Genomic DNA, 25553 nt, shown 5'->3' with positions numbered 1-25553 from the left:
ACTTTTTTCACCTTCACGACTGTTAATCACTAGATTTTACCAAACAAAAAATTCTAAATTATGGGGCTAAAAAATAAAATAATGATGATGCATAAATTGTTTCCTGTTTTTTCTTTCTTTTGCCTGCCTTTGGCTTCAAAGTCGTCTGCCACCTCTATCCATCTATCATGCATTCTAAGAAAGACAACTTATAATAAAGACGCTTCAACTGATCTATATTTGTATGCAATAATATAGATTATCCTCTTGATCAGCACCACCAATCACATTAATTATCGATCAATTAAACAATTATCTATAATAATAATAATTCTTAATTAACAATTATTTCGATTAATTAACAAAAGTAGAAATTGTCTTCTTGAATTTTGATTCATCTCAAAAATAGTTTATATACTTTTGTATAACTTTGAATTCAGACCAAACAATGTGGGACGACGAAAGCTTTGTTTTGAGTTGTGAGTCTTTTGACCCAGAACATAATTTATCCCAACAGCCACAAGAACATTTTTGCACCGAATCCAAATAAATTACAAGAAGTGATGATTCCCATGCTCGATCGTGAGGCAGGTAGCTTTTAAAGAACCAAATGACGCTAAGCTTAGGTGAGCATCTCAGGGCCGAGTAGGTTCCAACGTTTGTCTTCTTGTTATTATTTGAACGAGAGAGGGTTCCTGCTTCCTTTTGAAACTAATAAAACTTGACTTATAATGCCATAATGGTGGGGGAGTTCTAGTATGTGGAAGAGAGACATGTTGGAAGAGCGACTTTGTATCCGAAATTTGTAGGGTAACGAGTTGGTAATATTGGATTAATAGATAAAATGAAGGAAAAGAAAATTCCACTTTGAGCACATCGTGCTGAGTACCAAGTAGATTAATACAAATCAAAGTATGAGGTATGAATGTCACAAATCACTGTTTTTCATCTAGAAAAATCGGTATAGAAAATTTACCTAGAAGTCCCTTCCAGTCTCTTTCTACAATTTTTTTTTGAAGAGTATATGTAGGGACGGCGAATTAACCCGTCCCCGACGGTTTCGGCCCGATCAGACCCCGCGGGGTAGGTTTTTTTTTTTTGAAATTCGGATATCAGATCGGGATCGGATCGGATTTGTCTAAAATTTGATTCGATCTGATATTATATAAAAAATTATTTTTTAATTAGTTATTTAATTTTTTATTATATATATTTATATATTTATATTTTTAAATATTTATATTTAAAAAATAATATTTTATATTTAAAAAAATAATATTTTATTAATTTCGGGTTGGATCGGGTACGGTTTACATTATGTCGAGTTCGGGTATGAAAAATTAAAAAAAATTTCGGATAAAATCAAATTCAGATTTAATAAAAATTAAATTGAGTTAAATTCGAAAGAAATAAAATCTGACCCGAACTCGATCCGATGTCAACCCTAAGTATATGTTGGCCAAAAAGAGACTGCCACAAACGTGGGTAATGTTTGTTCATCAATCTTTATTTTTCCTTTTTTTTTTTTCCAAACTGAGTAAGATCATGTTAAGGGGAATGTTTGGGTTGCCCAAACTGATGAAATAAAGCACGAAATTTGACTGTCGCAGAAGCTAGCTGGCCGATCATGCTTCCAGAAGGGAAATCAATAGTCTGTAAATGAACCCTATAATGGATGAGGCAGTTAATAATTGATCTGTACTTGAGATATTTGAGGCAGGATGTTTTTTAACGGGAATCACCCACCTTGTTTCTTTCCTCATTCTTAGGCAATAACTTTTTCTTTTCTTTTCGCTTTCCACAGTTGCCGTACTTGTCAATGGACTGGAGTTATCATCGTGTCAATACCAGACAACTACTTTCAATAAATGCTACAAGTGTGGTCATCTCTAAAATGTGATGCAACAAGTTTTCTTGGTCGGGTGGGTCCATCCCTTCTGCATGATTGAAGGCTCTCATACACTTCAATGAATATTAGACCGTGGCAGGACAAATCTCACCTACTGCAGAAAATAAGCAAAGTTAAAGGAAGGGAAGAAAGAACTTGACTAGAAACTCCCAAGAAAACTGATTACCGTATATCAACCATTTCTAACATTCAAACACATATGCTAGCTGTTGTTACAACCAGATGGCGTAGACCATATATTGGAAAATGGAAAAGAAATGTAGAACATCAAGCCAAAAGTACACAAACTTAACGGTAGAAGGTAATAGGAGAACGAAAAAAGGAGATTGAAAATGGCTGGGTTTCTAATTAATTTCTAGATGCCTGGCTGGTTCCTCAACTTATTAGTTATCTCAGAGAGTGCCTTGGTTGAAGACCCATTTTCACTAAGCACCTTCGCTGCTGCTTCCTTCAGGACCTTCATTCTATTTCGAATACCTTTCCCTTCTTCGCCTTCCATTAGACCCCTAACAGCCTTTGCAATCTCGTCTCTGCAAACTAAGCCGTTTTCATTGGGTTTTGGTCTCAATGTAACTTTAATATCCTCAGTTAGCATCACGGCATTCATTTTTTGCTCAGCGTAGAGTGGCCATGCGATTAAAGGCACCCCATTAACAACACTTTCAAGTGTTGAATTCCACCCCCAATGGGTCAAAAACCCTCCTGTAGACCCGTGGCTCAGTACTCGAGCCTGTGGTGCCCACGATGGCAACACTAGACCCCGGCCTTTGGTCCTCTCCAAAAAGCCCTTTGGTAGAAAATTAAAAGGGTCCTTCTGACTCGACACTGAAAGTTTTGGCGTTAGCAACCTCATCATATGGGCTTCTCACAACCCACAAAAATCGTTGTTCACTCATTTCCAATCCCAGAGCCAACTCATTCATCTGGTTGTAAGACAGGGTCCCAGCGCTCCCAAATGACACATACAAAACAGACCCATGTGGCTGATGATCTAGCCACTTCAGACAATCCGACCCACCAGCTTTACCACTGGATGAGGATCAATGTTAACAAGTGGACCAACCGGGTAAACCGGTGACTTACCGGGTTCTTTCTCTTGCAAAGCCTTTATTGCTCCGTCTTCCAAGTCCACGAAACTGTTCAGCATAATTCCTTCAGCCAGTCTATACCTCTTTGTATGATGAAGAAGCCGCTTGTAAGCATCATTTTTCCTGTCTTGAGTTGGGTCCAGCAATTCTTTCCCGTGAATTGGAATGCACCCAGGTATTCTCACCAGTTCTTGCAGATCCCTGACTCGCATGAAACCATTTGGTCAAGCTTTGGGAGGTAAAGAAACAGAGACAAGGTCATGGCTGTGGAAGGGAAAAATATGTACGGCGAGACGTTGAAGTCTCTAGCAACATCAAATGCGTCAGTCCCAAAAGATCAACCACCAAACCAACAAGTTTGGTCTTTGCAACCAGTGGCTTCAAAGCATCCCGAAGGAAAGAAAGGGAGCGAGCCACAATTAAAGAAATCACCTTTTCAACTTTTGAATCTTCAGGGAGGTCACTGAAGTCAACACGAGGAAGAAAAACAGAATCTATAGAGCTTGGAAGAGAATCAAGAGTTGATTTTTGAGCTTTAGAAGGAGGTTCATCGGTGGGGATAACAAAGGTGACAGTGAAGTCGTGTTGGTGGACGAGTCGCTTGGCAAACTCAACAAGTGGAATGAGGTGACCCATCCCAGGACTCGGCAGAATGACTATATGGGGTGTTTGCGCTTTTGCCATGGCAGTGAAACAAACTACTCTTTCTTGCTTTTTTTTGTGTTTTCCTTTTTTTCTTTATCTCGTCGAGTTATAGGTGTGATGGAAAAAGAAGAAGAAAGTTGTGGTTTATATAGAAGGTTGAGTTCAGATTATTGTTGTGCGTATATAAACAGGGGGGGAGGCTCGGAATTATTTGTTGTAGGGGAATTATTTTTTTGTGGAGTTGAGACGATTTGCTTGTTTATTTTTGGGGGTCGGATTTGTAGAATAGAATAATACAGGGCTGATTATGAATATGTACTTATTTTACATTGATTGTTGAAAGAATGTGGGTGTTTCATGTTTAAAATACATTAATTAATTAATTGTGTTTTAATTGAGAGTTATTTTATTAACATGTATAAATGATACATTTATAATATGTTTAAATGATATCTTTTTCAAATAATTAATTATATTTATTTTTTTATGAAAAATATATGATTGAATTGTTAATTATATTTAGGGTTGTAATATTTTTATTATATTATTATTTTGGTTTAATATTAAATTTTTATTAAATATTTTTATATTAATCATATTTAATTATGTTTAATCATATTAATTATATCGTATTATGCTATTTATTTTTAAAATAAATTAAAATATGTTAATTATATCATGTCACATATAATATATATAATACATATATCATATTTATACTTAAATTATTTATTTCATATTTATGTTAAAATTATTTATATTATATTTAAAATTGTGTCTACCACAAAATTCCATTAGACAACACAGCTTGTGAAGTTTAGTGTGTTATTAGGTATGCAATCACATGATTGGGGGTGATGACGTCAGTTAAGACGTAAGGCTTATGTCATATAAACCTTTTCTATGCATTTTATTTTGCGCTTGAATTTGGATTGCTGTTACGATGGAAAAGTGCAGCTTTTAACTGGAACCATTATTGGCCGGATCGAACAAGACGCAGCATTTGCTAGTACAAATCATTGTTGGATGGATTCAAGCAAAAAGAAGCATTAAATTATTTCTTTTGACTTCTTTTTTTAATCTCATGCATGTATTAATCTGATTAAAATCCTCTCAAAAAGGAAGACCTTGTAAAAAAAAAAAAAACAGTAATTTTGAAAATGTCAAATTACAATTCCAATCCTACTGATTAAAATCGAAATTTTGATGATCATAAATACTGAAACTTTTTTAAAAGATTTAGACATGAATTAAGAACAAACTTTATTAGTCAGTTGTTTCATACAAATCGGACCCAACATTAAAAGGAGTGGACCAGAAATTTATGGCAAAATTTTGACGACATGTTTGTCTTGCTTCCTAACAACTCATAAAACATGATGGTGTCTTGAGAACAAATCTCACTTTTCACAAAGATTGAAGATTTTAAGGATTAGATTCTTTATATATTGTATAATAGTAATCCAATCATTGAGGAAAAACAAAAAAAAAAAAAAAAAAAAAGAAGAAGAAATGCTTTTAAAACATGTATGTAAGTGAAGTCTTGATTCAATAATTAGCCAAATACTGCAAAATGTTAATTACTTTCAGTTCCTCTCTAAGGACTTTCATAAATTCGCCAATAGCTCTATAAAACTAGAATTAATTAAAGTAATCAATTCAATATTTGACCTACATGCCTTCAATATTATGTTGGTTTATAGCCTTTTCAATTTAGCTTTAATAAAATTTTTATGTTTTATGTGTATATCCAAAATCAAAATTTTCATTTATTGTCCTTCTCCCAAGGCAATATCTGAATTATAAATTAATAATAGAGAAAGTATCGCTTTTATCACAAAAGAAAATTAATAGAGAAAGGCAGCCTAATGGTCAAATTCAAATATTACAAATTGGGATGAAGTTGAAACATAGTAGTTTGTAACTTGGCAATCTTTGTTTTTGGTCTTATATGATGAACAGGGTTCATTCAACACTGATTTGATTTATACAAGCTCTATTTTTTCCGGTACTATGAGTTTGGGCCTATTTTTGAAACTAAAGACTGAGGGCCTCTGAATTAGGGCCCGTAGTTTAGCCCAAATTATAGCTTTGTTTGGGCCAACCTAGCATTGCCCAGGTGGCCTGTTCTTTTTAAAGGTAACCGAGGTGGCCGTGTTGAATTATTGGAATTTGGGCGATTTAAGGAGAAAGAAAAAGCTGAAACTTAGCGGCGGAGACTTTAAAAAAAAAAAAAAAAAAACAGGAAATATGATTTACCGGAAATGGAGTTTGCTAACAGGCCCAGTCGTCATCCTCGGCGGAATCGTGGGAGCCACCGTTGTCGCTCACCTTCTCTTCGTTGACGTAATTTCTTCTGACCTTTCCCTTCTATTTCTAAACCCTAGTTTCACATGTAGATTAGGAATAATGTTCCTTTTGTTTTTTTGTTTTTTCTCTTTTTCAATTCACTGAAGATTACTCATTGGGAGCTTTATTTGATTGCCGAACATAAAGTTTCAAACTTTAATATATAGAAATAATCGCTGATAAACTTTTTTAATATATTGTCATTGTACTTCGTTTTTTTCTTTTTATTTAAATTAAAGTAGATGGAGCATCATAATATAAGGAACATGAAGATTTAAATGATGATTTTAGTTGTTCTATAGATTATATCCAGGTTGCTTCATTGCACCCAAGTTGAAGATTTTTTTTGTATTTGAACTCTCAATCATAGTTGAATTAAATGAAAAATTAAAATTAAGAGGGTTGGAGAACGAAAATGCCAGCAAGAAATTGCAGTTGGAAAATGAGAAAGGATCATTTTTATGAGCATATGATGTGTTTTTCCTCATTGTTTGTGTAGGTATTTTCATGTGGATTATATTAAAACTGAAACGCGTCTGAATTCATGTAAGGGGTATTGCTCTCTCTAAAATATTTCAGAATTTTTTAATGTTTGCAGGATCCATATCTTAAACCAAAGAAGAAGTTGCAGGATAAGCCACCATCAACCAAGTAGAAAGAAGTTGCTTGTTGGTTTTGGGCACTAGCTTTTCATGGCCTCTTTTGAGCAGGCAAATGCCTAGGTTGCTGTTTGAAAATTGAGTTCATCGACGAATAATATCACATTGTGAAATTTGGGCTAGGTTCTCTTTTCTGTCTCTTTTAATGACAATTCAACTACAATGTTCTTGAACATTGAATCTCAGAACAACTTTGTAAATCGACATGATAAAGCAGGTATCGGCTATCGGTTCCATGCATCCTTCCTTTCTAATGGATTTGTTGTTTTGATTTTATTTCTTGACATGTGTTTTAGTCATCCTCCATATTTGCATATATCTTTGAAGGGAGATCAAATAGTTTGCAGAAATCAAGGCTGTCAGGCTTTGTGTTTTGAACATGAAACATCAAACCAGTTTGGAATGTGGTAGATGACCTTGATAAATCCTTAAATAAGGTTTACTGGTGTGGCATATTGTTAATAGGATATGGTGGATTTACTATGAAGTGTTGGTGTCGTCAAAATTGGTTTTAATTTCTTTAGAGATGCAAATGGTAGAGTTGAAAAAAAAATTGCAATGTCCATCATTTGGTTGAAGAAGCTGAGCTTCTTTTTTCATTTCTATTGTTTTAGGGTCCATCTGGATCTCCCGTGCAATCACACTAGGATATATTTTTTTTTAATTTTACTGTTATAATCAATCTTACCTTTCTAATAATTAATTTTAATTCATTTTCCTTTTTTGTTAAATAACACAAACCTTCTATCTTTTTAGCTGTCGGGTATTTCTTAAGCCTGAATATTATAGTAGTATGATTTATGCTTCTGGTTTTGAATGTGGTCTTTGGTCAACATCAGGGCACCAGGCCACCCCATTAAGAAAAATATTTTAGTGGAAGAACCAAAAAGCGAGATGCTTAAACTAAACTAAACGTTGATTTGAGGGAAGAAAATAAAAAAATCTGAACAAGGAGGTGTTGTTCTCACGTGCCAAGAGTGGGAAAAGTGAAAAATTATAAGAGTCAAGACAAAGAGGAGGAACATGCCATGAATGTTTAAGTGTTATTGTCCCATGCAACAATGTTAGTCTTGGCTGTTGATTCGCATCCTGATGAGAGCATTTCCACATTGGGTCATGTCCTTCCAAAAAGTTATGCAGTACATTACTAGTTCTATTTCATAATTTATCCAAAAAAACATGCTCATTAATCGATCTTTAGAGATTAGATCTAATGCTAATCACCGAAGTAGATGCTTGAGGGCCTTGATCCAATGCTTAACGAAGGCAATCGTTCTTATTTTAAATCTTTGATCAACAGTGAAAAGCTTAGGACAGGATGAGGCCTTTTTTCGGCCGAAGAACAAAAGGATAAAGATGCGAAGATGCAAAGTGCCCATTCGTGGGATTAGGCTTAGCCGGTAGCAAAAACAGAGGCTAACAGTGAGGCCCACTTAGTACCTACCCTGGCCTGATGAGCACCAAACCAAAAAGGGCCAATTACCCAAAGCGCAAGCCCTGTTGTTGTGTCGTATGCTAGATAAAACGACGATTGTATGGGCCAATCTACTAAGAGATTGGAGTACCTTCAACAGTGACTTCACATGCCTGCTAAGTTAGTCAGTCTTGAGTCGGATCACGATTCTACACCATTCCTTAGCTGCAGACAATTCAGATTGTCCTTGGTAAACACTATCTACTTGTTCCATAACTTCTAGCCCCGACAACAATATATTTATAATAATAAATACATGAAAACTTTCATACATCTAGTTCATATTCAAGGCATGGAACCAGAGTAACTGGACATGTGCCATATATAGTGCGAAAGCAGCCGTGCTACCCATGTTCATATCTTGAATCTAACAGGAATTTGGTTTTCTGGTTTTAGATTTTCAACGTTGATAGCTAGGAAAGACAAAGAGAGTCCAATCTAATTCAGTGAGCAAAGTGGTAGAATGAAGGAAAATTTACATAACTTGCCTATACAAATGCAGCATAGAGAAAGCAATAATTTAGAATATATATTGTAACAAGATGAGAAAATATAAAATAAATCAGAAACCTTACAAGGCATAAGAAATCATCCAACAGTGACCAATCAAGAGTAGCATCAAGAAACATCATTCAGATCTCAGACCTTCCAACCAGTTTGCCAAGTTGGTTCTTTCTGCATTTGATTTAGAATGAATCAAAACTTTTTGTATGCCAGGGATAACTCTTTGATTGTTACAAATTCACTATACAGCTGATCTTGGAAATCTCATGCCAAAACCATGCTTCGCTTTCTCAACTCTGTTCAAAGTCACATCAACAATGCTTCAGGATATTATCCTCATCAAGAAATACCATCTTGAGATACAGAAGTTTTAAATAACAATGTATAATTAATAGAAAAATGAGTTCAAAGTAATTATGAATACACTGAAGCAAGAAAAAAGCTAAAGAGATGGCTTTCAAACATCCTACAGATCTGGACAATGTTTGGAATGTTGTACTAACAATTAATATACATGACAAGTGGAATTTAGTACCATCAGCCAAAATTGCAGGAATGATGTACTATTGTTGTAACCATTAATGAAAAGAAATTTGAAATGAATGTTGTAGCCATCAACCACTATCAGGGCATAGAGAAGTACGTTTAACTTCTAGTAGCCCCATTCCAGTTATTTCACCTGATTAAGCCTATCAACCCTATTTCTTTTCATCCTAGAATACCTCAAAGCCATGTCTTTGCCACTATACTAAGATATCATTGGCCTCAAGGCTTATTCCAAAAACCAACATTCATAAAGAAAAAGAACCATACTAGCATTATGCCTACTAAGGATTCATGCATAAAACAGTCATGAGCATATCATTACTCATTAGCTGCACTGGATGAATTAAAAGAAACAAGGCTTATTTTTTAACTAGTTAGAGCATCACTTAACTACCTACCAAATAGCACGTATAAGGAGATGAACCAAAAAAAAAAAAAAAAGTCAGAGAATTAGCTCACGTTGGAGCAAGTTTGCCAAGGCTATCTAGCTCTTCACCAGTGTCTTCATTCAGGACTCTACCCGATATCTCAATGATGTAAGATCTATCTCTATCAGTTGGAAGCCCTCTATTACCAAGCAAATCCAAATCTTTCTTGTGGAGCTCTCTCCTGTTTACAAAAACACCAGTGGTCCCACCAGCACAATTTTCTGGCATCGGATAGTTAAATTCTTCGATAAATGGCTGCAAGAGAAATTAGGTTAAGAAAAAATATTGGCAAAACCAAACAACAACAAAATGCTTATCGGTTAATATCTAGGTAAGAAATATTTAATCTTACAGGAATTATGCCAAGACAAGGCCCACCGAGAACACCCCAGAATCCAGCTCGAAAATCATACCTAATTTAGGCATTTGCAATAAAACAACATCAATCATTCAAAATGCATGAGAAACTACATGACCAAAAAAAAGATAGATTATAGTTAGATGAAGCAATATCAGAATCAGATTTTATTTATCTGGTTCAATCAAAACAATCATTTGTAGATCTATTCCTTTACATGGAAATATACACGCCTATCGTGATAGACACAAAAAAACTAGTAAAAGCCACAACACAGCAGATCAGAAAGAAAATCAATGTATGCTTACCAATACTGTCCAGGATGAATTCGTCCAGCCATTTTTTCAGCTTTTTTAACCACACGTTCAGGTATAGGATACCCGTTAACTGAAACGTTACTTTTCCCATGTTCTTCTGTTTGATTAAATATTGAGAAATCCTTAAAACTCTTCTTGATAACATTTGCAAAAAATGATTCACCTCCTTTTGCCATTTTTGGTTGATCATCTTCTCTGGTCGCATCCCCTGAATCTTGGGAAATCCCAGTGTTAGAATACTCATTGAATGACACCTCCATCTCAGTAGGTAATGATGCCTCTTTTAAAGAATTTTTGCTTGACACAACTTTCTCTTGATCAGAGCGACTACTACGATTTCCCTTCCCAAATTGGTTGACAGCATTGCTGGAAGAGTAATCAAAGTGCTCTTGAAGAGGTGAGCCTGCAGGTGGTGGAGACAAAGTGGATTTGATTAGCTGCTGAACAGAATTCGCTTCCTCCCTTGAAGCAATTAAAACATCGGGACTGTTTTCTTCCTCAGAGGTGCTTGGAGATGAAGAATGAAAGCTTTGCATTTCCTGAGGTCTGACTGAGTTCAAGGCCTGGCCAGTTGGCACTACAACAGGTTCTCTGTCCATTGACAGAGAATCATAACCAGAATGATCATAGTCATCGGACGAGAAGTTAGCAGTAATTCGGTTCACACGGCCATGGAAATGTGAGGAACTATCATTCACAACTTCATTAGAGATATCATCAACCTCCATAGAAATTCCCTTTGTTTCTGCATTATCACGAAGAACAAGCTTCTTGTTGATGACAGCAAAGTTTATCACAGTAGAACAGGCTCCACAACGCAATTTATGTACATGTTTCACCATAAGCTGCACTTTCCTGGGCATTTGTAGTAGTTCAAAGCAATTATAACACATTACAAATGGAGCACCACCAGCTATAGGACGAACACGGCGGCCACCACTGGCTAACGTCATCCTCTGGGGACGGCACCGGACAAAACCACCCATTTCTGAGTTAATATCACTTGGCCATCTAGCATGTGCTTGGGTGCCATGCACATTCAATGGAGGAAGCATCGTAGTCCTAGAACTATGGAAATGTGAACCAAAAGTTGCAGGGTTCTCAATATGGCACCATGAATTACTAGGCACATCAGGGAATCTTTTATTGCCAAATGCACTGGGTGGAACAGGTGCTGGAACTTGCTGATGTTTCTCATAGCAATGAAAACAAGAACAAGAAGCCTGGTGTAACAGTGAACTTCGTGGATAAGGCGTAAATGGATTACAATTACTTTCAATGTACTTTCCAGAAAAGTATGGATGAGGTGGCTGTTGTCGGTATTCTCCAGGCAATTGGTGCAGAGCTCTTCCAAGCATTTGGGATCCAAAAGGATCTCCATAAGCAGGAATTTGATTTGGATTATGCATTGGAGGATGCAACCCATGCCGAGGCATATCATGCCCAACAGGATAAGTGAATGGCTCTCGAAAATGACTAAAATAAGAAGGTCCTGCTCCTGCAGCATGTTTATCAGGTCCATAGAAAGGCATTGAGGGCATATGTGATCCAGAAGAACCATTTGGAAACCAGGTATCAGCAACACCATAAGACTCAGGAGGAACAACCCTCCCATCAAGCAGAACTTTCTCTTTTGGTTTATCAACCACATTACAAGACCGACCAAGTTGCTCCTTTAGCTCATCCAGCTTCCTTAGAAGCTCAGCTCGATCTTGTTCAAGGTGAATTCTACCAGAAACATCCTCATTAGTTCGATTCTGCAATGATTCACTATAACCATAAGAAGAATCCAAATGATGGTTTGATGGGCGTTCATCTGGATGGTTTGAAGTTGAGAATCCCACACCTTCGACAACAGCACTTGGAATACTCTGAAACCCCTCCATCTCTTCTTGCTTCCCAGCTTGCCAATCTGACATCTGTCCCAGTCTTTGTGATACACCAGTATATCCAAAACTTGAATCCAAATCCTTCTGTTCTCTTCCAATAGAATTCACTATTTCATCCTTATTCCTGCTAATATCATTACCATTCGCAACAGACCATTTATGACTAGCAACCTTAGATTCATTCCTACTTTTATCATTGCACTCAACATCATTCTTCTCTGAATCCCTTTGATCACACCTCAAAGACCCAGCACTGGATTTAACATCTGAATCAGAGGCATCACTCAAGTCTATTATTCCCTTCTCTGAGGAAATATGGGATTTGGTAGAAACTCTGCCAAGCCTGTCTTCTTCTGACTTCTCAGAGACAGTTTCTGCTTCACAATTCCTAGTTTTTGCTGTTAAACAAACAACATTCCACTATCAAAATTTGGAAAATCTATTAATTTTATGGAAGAAATTATGCTTATCTAATTGCAAAGGACCGAGATCAAAAAGGTTCAGATAACAAGAAACTGAAATCCAAAGCCTAAAATGGTTCCATTATTTTGATTTCAACAAAATTAAGCCAAAAACTTTTGTTATAATAACACTCGTATACTCTTATGACCACAACGGATTCTAACCTATGAAACGATGAGGCTTAAGCCCGTTTAATTCTTTCCTTTTCTTATAAATATGGTAGGTTTAATCATAAACCAAAATGAGGGTAATATAGCACGAAGTAAATTAAAAGAACAAAGAACCCAACTTTGAATTTTCCAAGAATGCGCCTTGCCATTGCTGATAAATACAAAAGAAATAACTAACAATTGGATTCTAACAAGTTTTCATTGTTAAAAACGTCATACAAAACCTCACTTAATATTCCTAATCCTTCAATTTAACCAATTGGTTCAAGTTTCAACATTGATAGAAACAAGGTTAACACAGATCAAATACTCAAAATCAAGTTTCTTTCTCTTGTCTTCAACAACTTTCTCATCGACCAAACAAACAACCAGGAGGGAAAAGAGAGAAGAGAAACGACAGGTACCTCGAAGAACAGCACCGCAGCCACCACACTCGTAAACAGAATAATCAGCAAGCTCCGGAAAAAGGTTTTCACACTTTGGACACCGAACCAACCTTACTTCGGTTGACTCGGCCATTTTCGAGTCATTCAAAGCCCTACCCACGAATAAGAAAACGACGTCACTCCAATAACAATTTAGTATCCTTCCAAATTATAAAAAAAAAAAGCTAAAAAATCCCCCGACGCGCAATAACTATCACCAACTAACTCGTTTATTTTTTTAAGGAAAAAAAAAAAAAACAATTCTTTTCAGCCACCCAAAATCAGAGAGCTAAGGGAAAAAAAAGGGAAGGGAAGTGATAAGCTGAATTGAGGCTCTCTATTCTTTTAAGCAAGTTTCTCTTTTTTTTGCGTTAGTTTTCTCAGAGGCCAAACAGGGAAAGGGAAGTTGAGAGCAGTGTTTAAGACACTTTAGCATGAAAATACAATGAACTAACCTGGAATTTCTGAAAACACTCTGAAATTTCCAGTCGAAAGAGAGAGAATAGTTTGTGTTTCTGAAACTCTGGGTAGAGAAAGAGAAGGACAGAGACAAAGACAAAGACAAAGACAAAGAAACCGAGTACACATGATCGTTTTCCAATGTTGTAATGAAACAAAGAAAATTAAACGCAACCGTTTCGTAAACCTCTTCGACGACTAGTTCAGAGTCCAACGTGGAATCGGCGACATTTCCAGTTTACCATTTTTTATTTTTCCTTTTTTTCTTGCTTTTTTAGGTTCCTTATTTGCGACCGCTGAGAGAAAAGCCGAGTTTTGGACGTTGTGAAAAGAAGTGAAAGCGGCTGCCTCTGCCTGAGTGGAAAATGGAAAATCCACCCCAACCCTGACACTGCTCTTTCATCACTCTCTCTTTTCTTTTTTACACTTTGGAAAATGAGAAGTGAATGTGAATATGATTTGGTGCCCCCAAAGCTCACTTAACATCGGATTTTGTCTCACTCTCCTTACTATTATTACCTCCTCTTGTCTCATACATCAACGTTGCAGATTTCTTATTGCATGATTTTCCACGAAACACAGTGATGAAAAATTTTCAGATTTTTTTCATCCTGACGTCAAATTTTGTTACTATAACTATGATTACGGAAATTATGTGGGTTTCAGGATTGGGATTGGGGGATGATTGTTTTTGTTTTATGTTTTGATTGATCGATGGTGTGGCAGGGGGAGTCGGCTTGGAACACGGGAGGGTTTTGATGATACGGGGATGAAACTAGCATTGAGATTTTTTTTTTCTGGCGTTTTGATTATTTTTGGTAAAAACAGTCGATTATATATTTAATTTTATTATGATTTAATTTTTTTTAATTTTATCATCCATCGAAACAAATTTTTAAAAGCAGATGGTGTGGTGAGGGTTTTAGCTTTTAAGTCCAACCTACCAAAATTAATGAAGAAAATGCCTTGAAACCCTGCTCTCCTTTCCTTAAGATTAATTTGCTCCTAAATAAAAATGAGAAATAGATTGTAATAATAAAAATAGCAATGAAATAAAGAATGCAAGATGAATCCAAAGCATTATTGTTGTCTTTTTTGTGTATACTTGGAAGTAAAGAGGGGTAGGAATTTAATCCAGTAGGTCTATGAGTTATCCACTGAAATTCTGAGAATTAGCTTGGAATTTGATGAAGAAAGCAACGCATCGAGGAGCTGCTGGTGTGCCATTGATCTCAGCATAAATGACGCATTTCAATCTGGTTGACTTCAATCAACCAATTCAGACAGTAAAAGAACAATCCCTGGCCCTTAGATTGGTAGCAGAAAAAAACAAAAAGGAAAAAAAATCAAACATTTGAATACTTCCAAAAACCTGGCGATGTTGATTATTATGTAGTAATGAATTAATGGACCAACTTGTTACTAGATTAATAAAAATTTGGTTGACTCCTGAACTAAAGATACATGTGAAGAATGCTTAATTTGCTTGATTTGATTATTTCTTAAAGCAAATGGTGCAAGTGCAACCCCGGTACCATGACTGGCCTGAAATCCCGCACGCCAATAGGTCAAAGGCATATCCAGGCAGGAGGGAGATCATTGCAAGTCACCGTAAGAAGTTTGGAAGAAATTTCTTGGTCAAAGAGGGGTTGCTTAACACATTACCAGTAACAAATACTTGCAGGAGAAGTCAATGGCATTTCTTGGGTTTCATCGAATATCATATTTTAATTGTCTAAGATCTGGCAATATGTGGGGGTCATGACAGAGAAGGCTTTGAGGTGCAGGATCAACAGAAATAAATGAAAGAAGGGTGTGATTCCCTCCAAAATTTGGAGGCCATGAAAAAGATAAGCTCATCAAATTGCAGCTCAAATAAAAAGTTTCCTCATAGCTGGCTGGCAGATTCTTTAAGGACTAATTGACTAAATGGACATGTTCTATTTGGAAGGGAATAAGGGAAGATGGTCCCAAAATTGATTCAACTCAATGTTTCATTTGACTAACCCTAAACTGAATTCCTTGAACAGAACTGCTACACCGTTACTGCTGCATTGCAGGGCCCAAACCAGGCTTGAGAGCCCCATGGCCAGAAACTTTAAAGTGACACTTGGATCACCAGGCCCAATATGGAAGCAATTGAAAATGATTTTAAGTTGAAATCGTTAACTCGTAGACTGTCATGATAAGCCTTGGGTATTTATGAAAGACTGGGGTACTGTACAACCAGCCTGTTAAATCTTTTTCTGACCCAAAGCAGGTTTTTGGGTGAGGGAAATCAGAAATTAAGTGATTAACGTACACAAATACGTACATATTTCAACGTCATGCAAAACAATCCATTCACTAGTGAGTTCTGCGTAAAATATTAGTGCCTACATGATTATATCGTTGACCAGATTCATACATTATTTTTTATTGACACTTTGGTTTTGGCTACCTGACTCCACTTTGACATATAAATGATGGCCGATTTTATTCTTGTTACTGGAATTGAGAAGAACGGAGCCTCACTGCTGTCAGCCCCCAATAAAGAATTAGCTTTGGCTCTAACCTAGAATTTCCAGGTTTTAATTTTGTCATAGGATTGAGCTAGACGCCTACAAAGCTACACCAGAACCAACTTTGCTCGGTCTTAAGCCAACAAGGTCCGTAGTCTCCAACTTCATGACGTCAGAAACACTTCCAAGTTGGAAATAGTTGACTTGACATCCACATTGAGTTTGTGCATTGGGTGCCATCCACATTGGAAATACACTGTCTCAACTCTCAATTTGTCTAAAGAAATTGTCATCCGAAACTTATTAAAAAGGAAAACGAGAAAATAACAAGATTTTTTTGTTGTTCCAGTTGTCGTGGGCTTATTGCAACCAATGATTTAAATAATCCAAACAAAAAGGAAAAAAAAAGGATGAAATAAATTCTGTTTCGTTTCCATGGCCCAACTCAAAATGCATCGGACATGTGTAAGTCGGATGCCTGGTGCTCACAAATTTGGCATTATGGGTTATGATTTTATAATCAATAGGCTGAGTGTCAGCTCATCCCCCAGTGGGACAGGAAATGAAGAGCGAATCCTCACCCAGATTCTCTAATCTCCAACACGAGAAATCACTTCCAATGAGATAATCAAAAACCCATTGTTTTTCAACATAGAACAGCTCCCGCATGTTATCAAGATAGGAAATGGAGGCAAGCGTACTGTTGCGTTGGGATGTCAAATCTGAAATATCAGTCTAAAGACTCATGTTTGATATAACAGTATGAAGAAAACTTCACGTTTATATGATAAAGGATGAAATAAATTTTGTTTTGTTTCCATGGCGCAACACAAAATGCATCGGACATGTGTAAGTCGGATGACTGGTGCTCACAATTTTGGCATTATGGGCTATTATTTTATAATCAATAGGCTGAGTGTCAGCTCATCCCCCAGTGGGACAGGAAATGAAGAGCGAATCCTCACCCAGATTCTCAAATCTCCAACACCAGAAATCACTTCCAACGAGATAATCAAAAACCCATTGTTTTTCAACATAGAACAGTTCCTGCACGTTATCAAGATAGGAAATGGAGGCAAGCGTATTGTTGCGTTGGGATGTCAAATCTGAAATATCAGTCTAAAGACTCATGTTTGATATAACAGTATGAAGAAAACTTCATGTTTTATATTATAAGTAAATATAGGAGTATAATTCTGAATATGGAAAAGAACTCCATATGAGATGTACAGTTGAGATACATTATTGAAAACCAAGAATTAAGAAAAACAGCAATGAACAAGAAACATAATTTCCCAGACGTTGGGTTACCTGTTAATCTGTTATATTCTTTTGTATTTCTACTTCTTGCAAAAGCAACAGATTCCTGTTCGTAACTTCTTAAGCTTGTCCCTCCTTTGTCCAAACTTTCTCCTCTTCCAAGACTTACTCCCCGAAAATTCTTCCAAGCTACTAATTAGAGAAGAAGATTCCTTGGCTCTGGCATTGCTTGTAGAATCTGCAATGGTGGCAGGGGTGATATCAGACGGATAATACAATCTGGTGGTCAACCTCCTTGAGCCGCCTAGAGAAGGCAGTTTCACTAGATGGCGCTCGATTAGATGACCGAGTGATGCCAATTCATATGAATCATATAAGGAGCTGCCACAATCCCATAGAGCAAATGTTGCTGCATCTTCATTTTTTTCTTTGGTTTCAGACAATTTTTTCATTTGAGTTCTAAAAACTTGTGGGGTTTATCAGATTGGTTTATGAAGAGTTTTGGAATGCAGATTGACAAACAAATTTCCCAATGTATTATATCCAAATAGAGAGATTCCATCTAGCCATGAATTTTAAATTTCAGCTGGCCTGTCCTAGTTTGCTGGGGTATTCATTTTTCTTTTTTGCAATGTGGGAAATGTGAATACTGCGTTTTTTCCCCCTTAATTATCACTGATGAGTGATTTGAAATCTTAATTTGTTAATATTTGGAACAATTATTGTCTTCTAAAAATACACTTAATAGGTGACCCTTAATTGTATAAAAACAGAGGAAAAAGGAAGAAAAAAAAAGGGGAAATAGTTGTCCCAAGTTCGGTGAAGAAAATGACTTATCCGCTCACCAAAAAACTTGGGTTTCAACGTTAAGCTGTTAGAACAATAGCATCTGACTCAGTATGCATTAAAAAAAACAAACCATATAAAGCAATGCTTTTAACCAAAAAATTTTGGTGAAACATGGGATTTTCTTCACCCCTGCTATTCCACAATATTTATTGGGATTTAATTATCTCCTTATTTGTTTTCGAAGCAACAGTTCAATCCCCATTGACAGGTCCCTATATATGGTAGCTGATTTGATATTAGATCACACTCATATATAAATTAAAAATGAATATGAAATTCCCAACTTTCGAAGGAAATAAGTAAAATAAAGGCAAAAAGGTTTTGATTATGTTACAGAGTTTGAAGTTAGACCTGGAATTTATGTATTCTTTGTTTGGTAAAAAAACTTTTTTATTCACTCGTTTAGGCTTTGCAATTTATGCATTCGTTTTGGCGAGGCTTATCCAAAAATCGTTTACGAACAGAAGACCTTTTACTTTTACTGTCAAAAGTAAACAAACTAAAACGAATCTTTGTCAGTCAAACTTCTCGCTGAGCCTTTGTAAATCCTAACTGGGGAACGAATTTGAATATCCTAACCCAACACCCTATGCAACTACAAACAGTGGGCTTTTATCATAATTAATAATTTTAATAATTATCAAATATCCAATCTAAAACTTTGGTTCTTCTCAAAATTTGTGCTCTTATATAATATACGTAAGGTCAAACCATGAATTATACCAATAAAATTATTTCTTTTCAATTTTATTGGAAATGAAAACTTTAATAAAAATATTAATGAAAAAATAATTCTTGGATTATAGAATCTAAATCAAGGGGATCTTATATTAGATGTACAAAAACAAGATCTGTTATCTCAAATAAAAATATATAAATTGAAGAAGATAATGGTACTGGTCAACATCTCTCGAAAAGAGAATTTTTATGTCGCATTCTTATCCACCCAGCAATGTTTATCTTCTCCAAATAATAATTATGTATTTTTCAAAGTTCATTTGTCATTGGATGAATAGAAGTATCAGCAACTACAGGGAAACATGAACGAAACAGTGAAGAATGGCAATAAATACTGGTAGTCTACTACTGTCCTATTCTTGAAATATTGTCGGTGGTGACGGACTAAGGTCTAACGCACATTTCTGGTTTAAATTTATAGTATAAATGTATAGTTGATTATTTTTCCGAAATCACTAAAAACCAAAGAAAGACATGATATCTCCTACAAAACAACCAGGTACTGAACCGGTGACGAAGACTAGAAGAGGCAGATCTCTCTTTAAAGAAAGTTTCTTCCCATTTTTCATTTTCATTTATGAAGATGGAAACCTTTTATAAGAACTGGATTTGAACATAATCACAATGGAAAAAAAGTTATCTGAATTGACAAACGAATGCTACCAAGGTGTTTACACTGTGATTTATTATAATATAATAATAAGATTAATCATTTGTAGACAATTATTGACATCACGACAGCCTACTTAGATTTTGTGGAATCGAGCTCATCCTTGACCAGTTTGGGGTTGGATTTTCTTTTTTGTTATGTGTTTCCTTTCAGAGAGGTCGATCCACTTTCAAGCGTTCCTACATCATCACGTCCATTGAACAAAATGGAATTCAAGTAATATCTTAAGCTATAGTTTACCTACTACGGAACATTCGCGTCGTATTGGCCTCGTGATTTGTCGGGAAGGAAGAGGGATAGTTTTGTTGGTGGAAAAATGGGCCATACCAACCTCCCAGCCGAAGAAGTCAAATGGCCCGCCTTTTCTGACAATGCACGGACATCCGGTGGACTTAACACCAAACTTCTTTTTTTTTTATAATTTGAATTTTTTTTATTTATAAACTTTTTCAAATTCGTCAAGATTGGGCTCCTCTCTACTTTGAATTTATACCGGAGGGGTCAGTGCGTGGTGTTTATGATGGCGCCTCCGATTTAGACCCAAAATGAAAAGGGGTCAAATTCCAATCTTTAAGGCCTAGCTACAATGACATGTCGAATACTAACCGGTACAAAGGCAACTTTCCAAGGTATAAATGCAATGATTTTGCATTCAACTAGATGATTAAGCCAGTAAAACACCTTTAATTTATTATATAACAAATGGTGAGAAATTTACTTTTCTCCCATATTTAACTACAACTAGAAAGCGGTACTGAAGTAGCTCTTGGTAACATTTTCACACAAGATTTGCAACACTTTATTGTTTGTAGGCCCTACACATCGCGGTGTTTTAAACTGACTAAGAGCAGCTCCTAATCCTAGGTAATGATCAAGAATCTTCTGGAAAGTTCCTCTCCGAACAACTCGGAGCTCAAGCGGACCAATGGCATTTACCTTGCGGGAACTAACATAGCCTGCATCCACAAAAGAACGATCCAAACAATTGCAGCATTCTTTCAGGACCTCATCGCCTACTTCCCCATTAATTTCCCAAAAGATCACATAGTGACCGGGGTCTGTCGATAAGTCCACATGACTAGAGAAATCAAGCACTTCCAGCTTTTCCTCAGCATTTAACTTGGCTGCTTGTTCCACAGCAAGCTGTAAATCTTTCTCAGTGTTTTTGTCGATGTTTATGGTGAGTATGAGATTTCTTCTGCAGACAAATTTCAGTTCCGGGCTTGAGTTATGGAAGCCCGTAACCTTGACCACATCCCCTAGCCTATACCTATACAAACCTGCCATTTACAGTTGAAAGGGTATTAAAGAATTGAATTATTTTGAAAGGGTAAATAGGTGTGAATGTTTGCTATGATATTTCTAACTAAAAAAAAAGGACAACCAACAAATTACACTAACATGGCAATGTTTCAACTCCATCAATAATTAGTATGCATGAACGTATAAACATAAATACAGAGAAGCATGGCTAATGCAATGTTAGGAAGGATAAAGAAAAAGGCAGACGGTCAAAATGCAGAACAGAAATTCTCAATTGCAACTACTTGCTGATCAGGATTCGGTTTCCAATGCTAAAATACAAGAAGTTCCCACCAAACATCTTTAAATATATTATATTTATGCGAGATGGGCGTGTTCATTTTAATCATTTCCTAACCTAGGCAGTTTTGTTTTCCATGATCCTAAACTTTTCCATCCCCCTTCCCACTTATCCAAAAAAAAAAAATTATCAGTGTCAATTTTAAAAAAATGTGAACATTAAAATATCTATAGTATTTCTTTAACACAGACCATTGACCAAAAAGCCCATCCATTCCTTTTCACAGTACATTATTTTGTAAATTAGTTTATCCTTAATTTCTCAAAGGCTTCGGTATAGCTAAGAAACCATTGACCTCTTCCCCTACATCATTTATGGCTCAGTCTGAGACAGCTTTCCTCTAGCCTACTCTTTCTTCTTGAGGACAAGGTAGCAACTAACTCATTAGATTACCCTGAAAACTTTCTGATATACTTACATGATTTCAGATAGGGTAAACGTATGGAAAAAGTATATTAAGAAAAACGTCATCAGCAAAACCTTCAAGGTCCTGATTAGAAAGCATGTAAATATGATGGAGAACCAATGATAACAAGTAATCTAAAATACTACCTTATTTTAAAAAATTAGCTACAAGTAATTATATAAATAAAAAACAGATATGATGCATCACACATGTCTCCTCTAAGAAGATTATCTCTGCAGCTAGGAAACAAAAGTTGCCAGATTCTTAATGCAGAAGTTTCAAGTTTAGAGCAACGAGATATATGGCAGAGAACACATGGAGGCCTTCTTGGTAAGAGAACCTCTGTTTCCTAATTTTATGCCAAACAAAAGTAACATTAAATGTACAGAAGCATATATAAAAATGCCACAAAAAATGAGCCAATTAAGAAAGCCTTTGACTGTTTGGTATATTTATTTCTTGATTATAAGAATGGGGTGTGTCTTTGTCTTAACCAATTGGGTCTGATATGTCTGAATTAAAGAATTTTATTCAGGACAATGCAGCAAATCAAATGAATTCGGCTAAGAAAACCAAAAACTATGCAAAGAAGCAAGAGTTGCTCAAGAAATAGCTTGCTCTCCCTAGCTCCTACATAGCTACACCCACATGAAGAGCATTTATGTCATGGTTGGGTCATTTTATAAACAAATAAACAAATAGAAGTTGCCGACACTGCAACGTGCAATGTTCACTTGAATATTCATTTGAACGTGGTTGAGAGACCTGGAGTTGAAATGGAGATTACAGATTGGATGCGAAATTCCACAATCTTCTAAAGTAATTGTAGGAAATGCAGCAAAAAGTTCTGATTCATAAGAAAACAAAAATAGTACCTGCAAAACTGGTGATAATAATCTCATACTCTTCACCAACCTTAACTTCAGTCAGACCCACTGGCTTGGGCTCCATAGAGAGGAAAGAATCGTTAACTTTGACTTCCACATGCTCCTCAGCATTCTCTTTCAGAGGAATGAATTCAAAATACCCAATATTAGGAAGCACAGCATAAGTAGCCGACTCAGGAGGCAGAGTTGGATTGATATTTGCCCCAATCCACCCCTCTGAAGAACCATAATCAGCACTTATAAGAGGCAAATCTCTTGCATAATGCCTTAACTTTTTCAGATAAGGCTCCATGGAACCAGTCATGATCCCATACATGTACTTTACATTAGGAAAAAGCTCCGGTATCAATCCATACCAATTACTCAATTCTGAACATTTCTTATGAATCAAATCAGCCAACTCAGGATTTGGCTTCAGCAATTTGGCCATTGCTGATCGGTAAGAAGGGAAAGAGATCCGGCTTGTGAGGACCCCTTCTCTTATATCAGCACAAAGCTCTTCCCAAACTTGTTCAAAAGTTCGAAACGCATGAACAATGCCATGGGCAAAGGTAGAGGAAACCAACTGAATTTCCTCACGGAAAATCAGCCCACATAAAAGATGGCAGTACAAAGATTGGTGGAAATCAGGACCAAATATCACCTCATCAGGGCTGCAACACTGAGATTGCATTGCTATCATCGCATTTTTAAACTGCGAATTGCGAAAGACATTGGTAGTTGCAGTTCCTGCAATCAAACCCCCTTTGGTTTCACTCTGCTTGCTACTGTAAATGAACTGCAAGGCCTTCCCATTCTCAATAGGGAATTCTCTGTATATCAATAATACAAACTGATTAATAACAAGGAAACAGCTCAAAGAAAATTGTTAAGTGGGCATATCCAACTACATTTATTTCAACAAAAATAAAAGTTGAAAATAAATGTGTGGACAAGAAGAAAACAGCCATGGAGCATTAAAAACTTTGAAAAAAAAAAAAAAAAAGAAGGTAAACGGAAAAATAATACAAGTATGTTCAATTGAATACCTGTTTCTAAAAGCATAAGATGTACGGTATATCTGCAAAGTAGTTTCCATCAATTCGTCATTGAAAGGCACAAACTTGGGCTTTCCTTGAGTAGTACCAGAGCTGCAAATTGCAAAACAAATCAGCTCTCAATTTTGAAAAATCAAACGACAGCAAACAAAATAAAAGTTAAAAAAGGTAAAAAGTACCTGAGAGATATGGTGGTTATTGGTTTACCGGTGAGAATCGAGGAAGAAGCACCATCAGCAATTCTTTGAATATAAGGCTCCAAGTCCTTGTGAGTGACGAGAGGAACACAAGCCTTGAAGCTTTCAGGGTCGGTTCTGCCATTGAGACCGAGATTCTGCAAATACTCAGAGCATCCATTTTCTTCTAGAATCTTCTTTAACGTCTCTCTTTGAACATTCTCAGCGTCTTTGGTCATCGCTTCGAACTCTTCTATCACTTTATCAACGTCCAGAATTTCCATCTTTTTTAACATCGTTACTGAAACTGAATTCCAAAAACAAGATAAGGAAATGACGCGAAATTATCATATTTAACTGTTACGTAGAGAAAAGAGAAAAAAAAAAAAAACTAATTTGAAAGCATAGAAAAAGCAAAGTACTACCTTGTTCTCCAAAAAAATTAAAAAAAAAAAGTTACAAATTTAAGTTTTATGCTCTCTCTTTCTCTGCTGCAAAACAGAAGCAAAACGGAATTTTTCTTTGGTATCAAGCTATCAATAAATGCAAGAAAAAGAAAGTAGTTCATGTAATGGAAAGACTGCTATTGAAAAAGCAAAGAAAGACAAAAGGGAGGAAAAGAAATAGGAAAAAAAAAAAAAGCAAAGGATCGTTTTTTCTTGATCACCAGTAATCCGAAAAAGGAAGACGATCATTAGGACTTTGCGAAGCTTTCATTTTCTTTGACGGAAGTCAAAGTAGTCAACCATCAAGAAGTTTCCAGGAAAGTTAAATTTTCCTCCAGGAAGTAGAGAATAGAGAATCAAAACTCAAAAAAAAAAAATCAGAAAGAAAATGAAATTGAAATCCGAAACAAAAGTAAGAGGAAAATTAAAGAAGTTGAAATGTAAAAACAAATTATTAGGTAAACATACTACAAAAACAAAATTCAGCTTCATATCCTGCTCCAAAACTTGAAAATTCGAAAGAGAAAACGAACAAAAATTAACAAAAGAAAATAGAAAAGAGAATTGAATTACCCGTGAAAAAGTGAAAGTCAACCAAAAAAAAAGAAAGATTTTTCAATAAAACAGAAAAAAAAAAAGAAATAAATCAGAATCAGAATGGGTAAAAGGTCGGTATCTGGATTAACAGCAGCTTGAAATTCAGTGAAAACTCTTTTCCAACAGAAGAAAGTCGGTTACCTGAAGAAGCTGATTTCAAAGTCATCGAATTTTTTATAGGGAGAGAAAAAAAAACAGAGGAGGATTATGAAAGACGTTATGATTTTTATTTTTTCACCGATTTCGATGCTTTCTTTTTTTCTCGCTTTTTTTTTTTTTTTTTTCTGAATAGCTTTATCTTCACTATTTCTTCTCCTGCAAATAAAACCAAAAAAACTAAAAATATATGTGTTGTAAGAAAGAGAGGAGGGTCGGGAGGGGGCAAAGGCTACTTGCTTTGAGTTTGATTTGGTAACCGGCTGATTGGGAGATAGGGAGAAGATTCTTCGGCTCGCATTTATAGGCGTTGCGAATTTCCGTCCACTTGTTGCCATTGTTTATCTTCTTAATCCCGATCCTGCCCATGGTCTAACGATAGAATTTCAGAAATGCCGTAGTGTGAAACGGTTGAACTATGAAATGACGCTTATGGGCTTGGATTATCGTCATAATTGCTTAATGTTGCGGTAAAATTACCATTACATGGGATTTTAAATTTTGGATCACCCAAAATGAAAGTTTTATTAACGTCAGATTGACGTGGGGTGCTCTGAAGAAGTGGC

General features: G+C 36.0%; 2 protein-coding genes and 1 pseudogene across 5 annotated transcripts; all 3 read right to left on the bottom strand.

Moving 5' to 3' along the window:
* Positions 1-1398: 1398 nt before the first annotated feature.
* On the bottom strand, positions 1399-3961 carry LOC111313329 (hydroquinone glucosyltransferase pseudogene; annotated as a pseudogene).
* A 4561-nt stretch (positions 3962-8522) lies between these two features.
* LOC111313933 (uncharacterized) lies at positions 8523-14344 on the bottom strand. Its single transcript, XM_089752249.1, has 6 exons — positions 13658-14344; positions 13182-13315; positions 10248-12543; positions 9934-9994; positions 9613-9836; positions 8523-8903 (listed from the first exon to the last, which is right to left on the bottom strand). The coding sequence occupies exons 2-6, from the start codon at positions 13294-13296 to the stop codon at positions 8849-8851; spliced, it is 2751 nt and encodes a 916-aa protein (XP_089608375.1). The 5' UTR covers positions 13297-13315; positions 13658-14344; the 3' UTR covers positions 8523-8848.
* A 5999-nt stretch (positions 14345-20343) lies between these two features.
* LOC111313931 (jasmonoyl--L-amino acid synthetase JAR4-like) lies at positions 20344-25258 on the bottom strand. 4 transcript variants are annotated; one of them, XM_022914817.2, is made up of 6 exons: positions 24456-25258; positions 24214-24279; positions 23792-24095; positions 23604-23705; positions 22564-23387; positions 20344-20959 (listed from the first exon to the last, which is right to left on the bottom strand). In XM_022914817.2, the coding sequence occupies exons 3-6, from the start codon at positions 24082-24084 to the stop codon at positions 20421-20423; spliced, it is 1758 nt and encodes a 585-aa protein (XP_022770552.1). In that variant the 5' UTR covers positions 24085-24095; positions 24214-24279; positions 24456-25258; the 3' UTR covers positions 20344-20420. The 4 variants fall into 4 exon arrangements, with proteins under 4 accessions (XP_022770552.1, XP_022770551.1, XP_022770550.1 ...); XM_022914816.2 differs by having other exon boundaries at positions 24973-25258; XM_022914815.2 differs by having other exon boundaries at positions 24214-25258.
* Between the last annotated feature and the right edge of the window lie 295 nt (positions 25259-25553).

Source organism: Durio zibethinus, chromosome 23, assembly GCF_047325235.1.
Source record: "Durio zibethinus cultivar Kanyao isolate XHJ-2024 chromosome 23, ASM4732523v1, whole genome shotgun sequence".
Lineage (NCBI taxonomy): Eukaryota > Viridiplantae > Streptophyta > Magnoliopsida > Malvales > Malvaceae > Durio > Durio zibethinus.
This window is presented reverse-complemented; position numbering and strand designations above follow the sequence as displayed.

Coding starts and splice junctions, on each gene's coding strand:
- LOC111313931 (XM_022914814.2), bottom strand. CDS start 24,997: ATGACTTTGAAATCAGCTTCTTCAG. Junction 24,096..24,972: donor TTTGAAATCAGCTTCTTCAG/GTAACCGACTTT, acceptor TTTGGAATTCAG/TTTCAGTAACGATGTTAAAA. Junction 23,388..23,603: donor TCTTATGCTTTTAGAAACAG/GTATTCAATTGA, acceptor ATTGATATACAG/AGAATTCCCTATTGAGAATG.
- LOC111313933 (XM_089752249.1), bottom strand. CDS start 13,296: ATGGCCGAGTCAACCGAAGTAAGGTTGGTTCGGTGTCCAAAGTGTGAA. Junction 9,995..10,247: donor ATTCATCCTGGACAGTATTG/GTAAGCATACAT, acceptor TGCCTAAATTAG/GTATGATTTTCGAGCTGGAT. Junction 8,904..9,612: donor CTTGGCAAACTTGCTCCAAC/GTGAGCTAATTC, acceptor GACTTTGAACAG/AGTTGAGAAAGCGAAGCATG.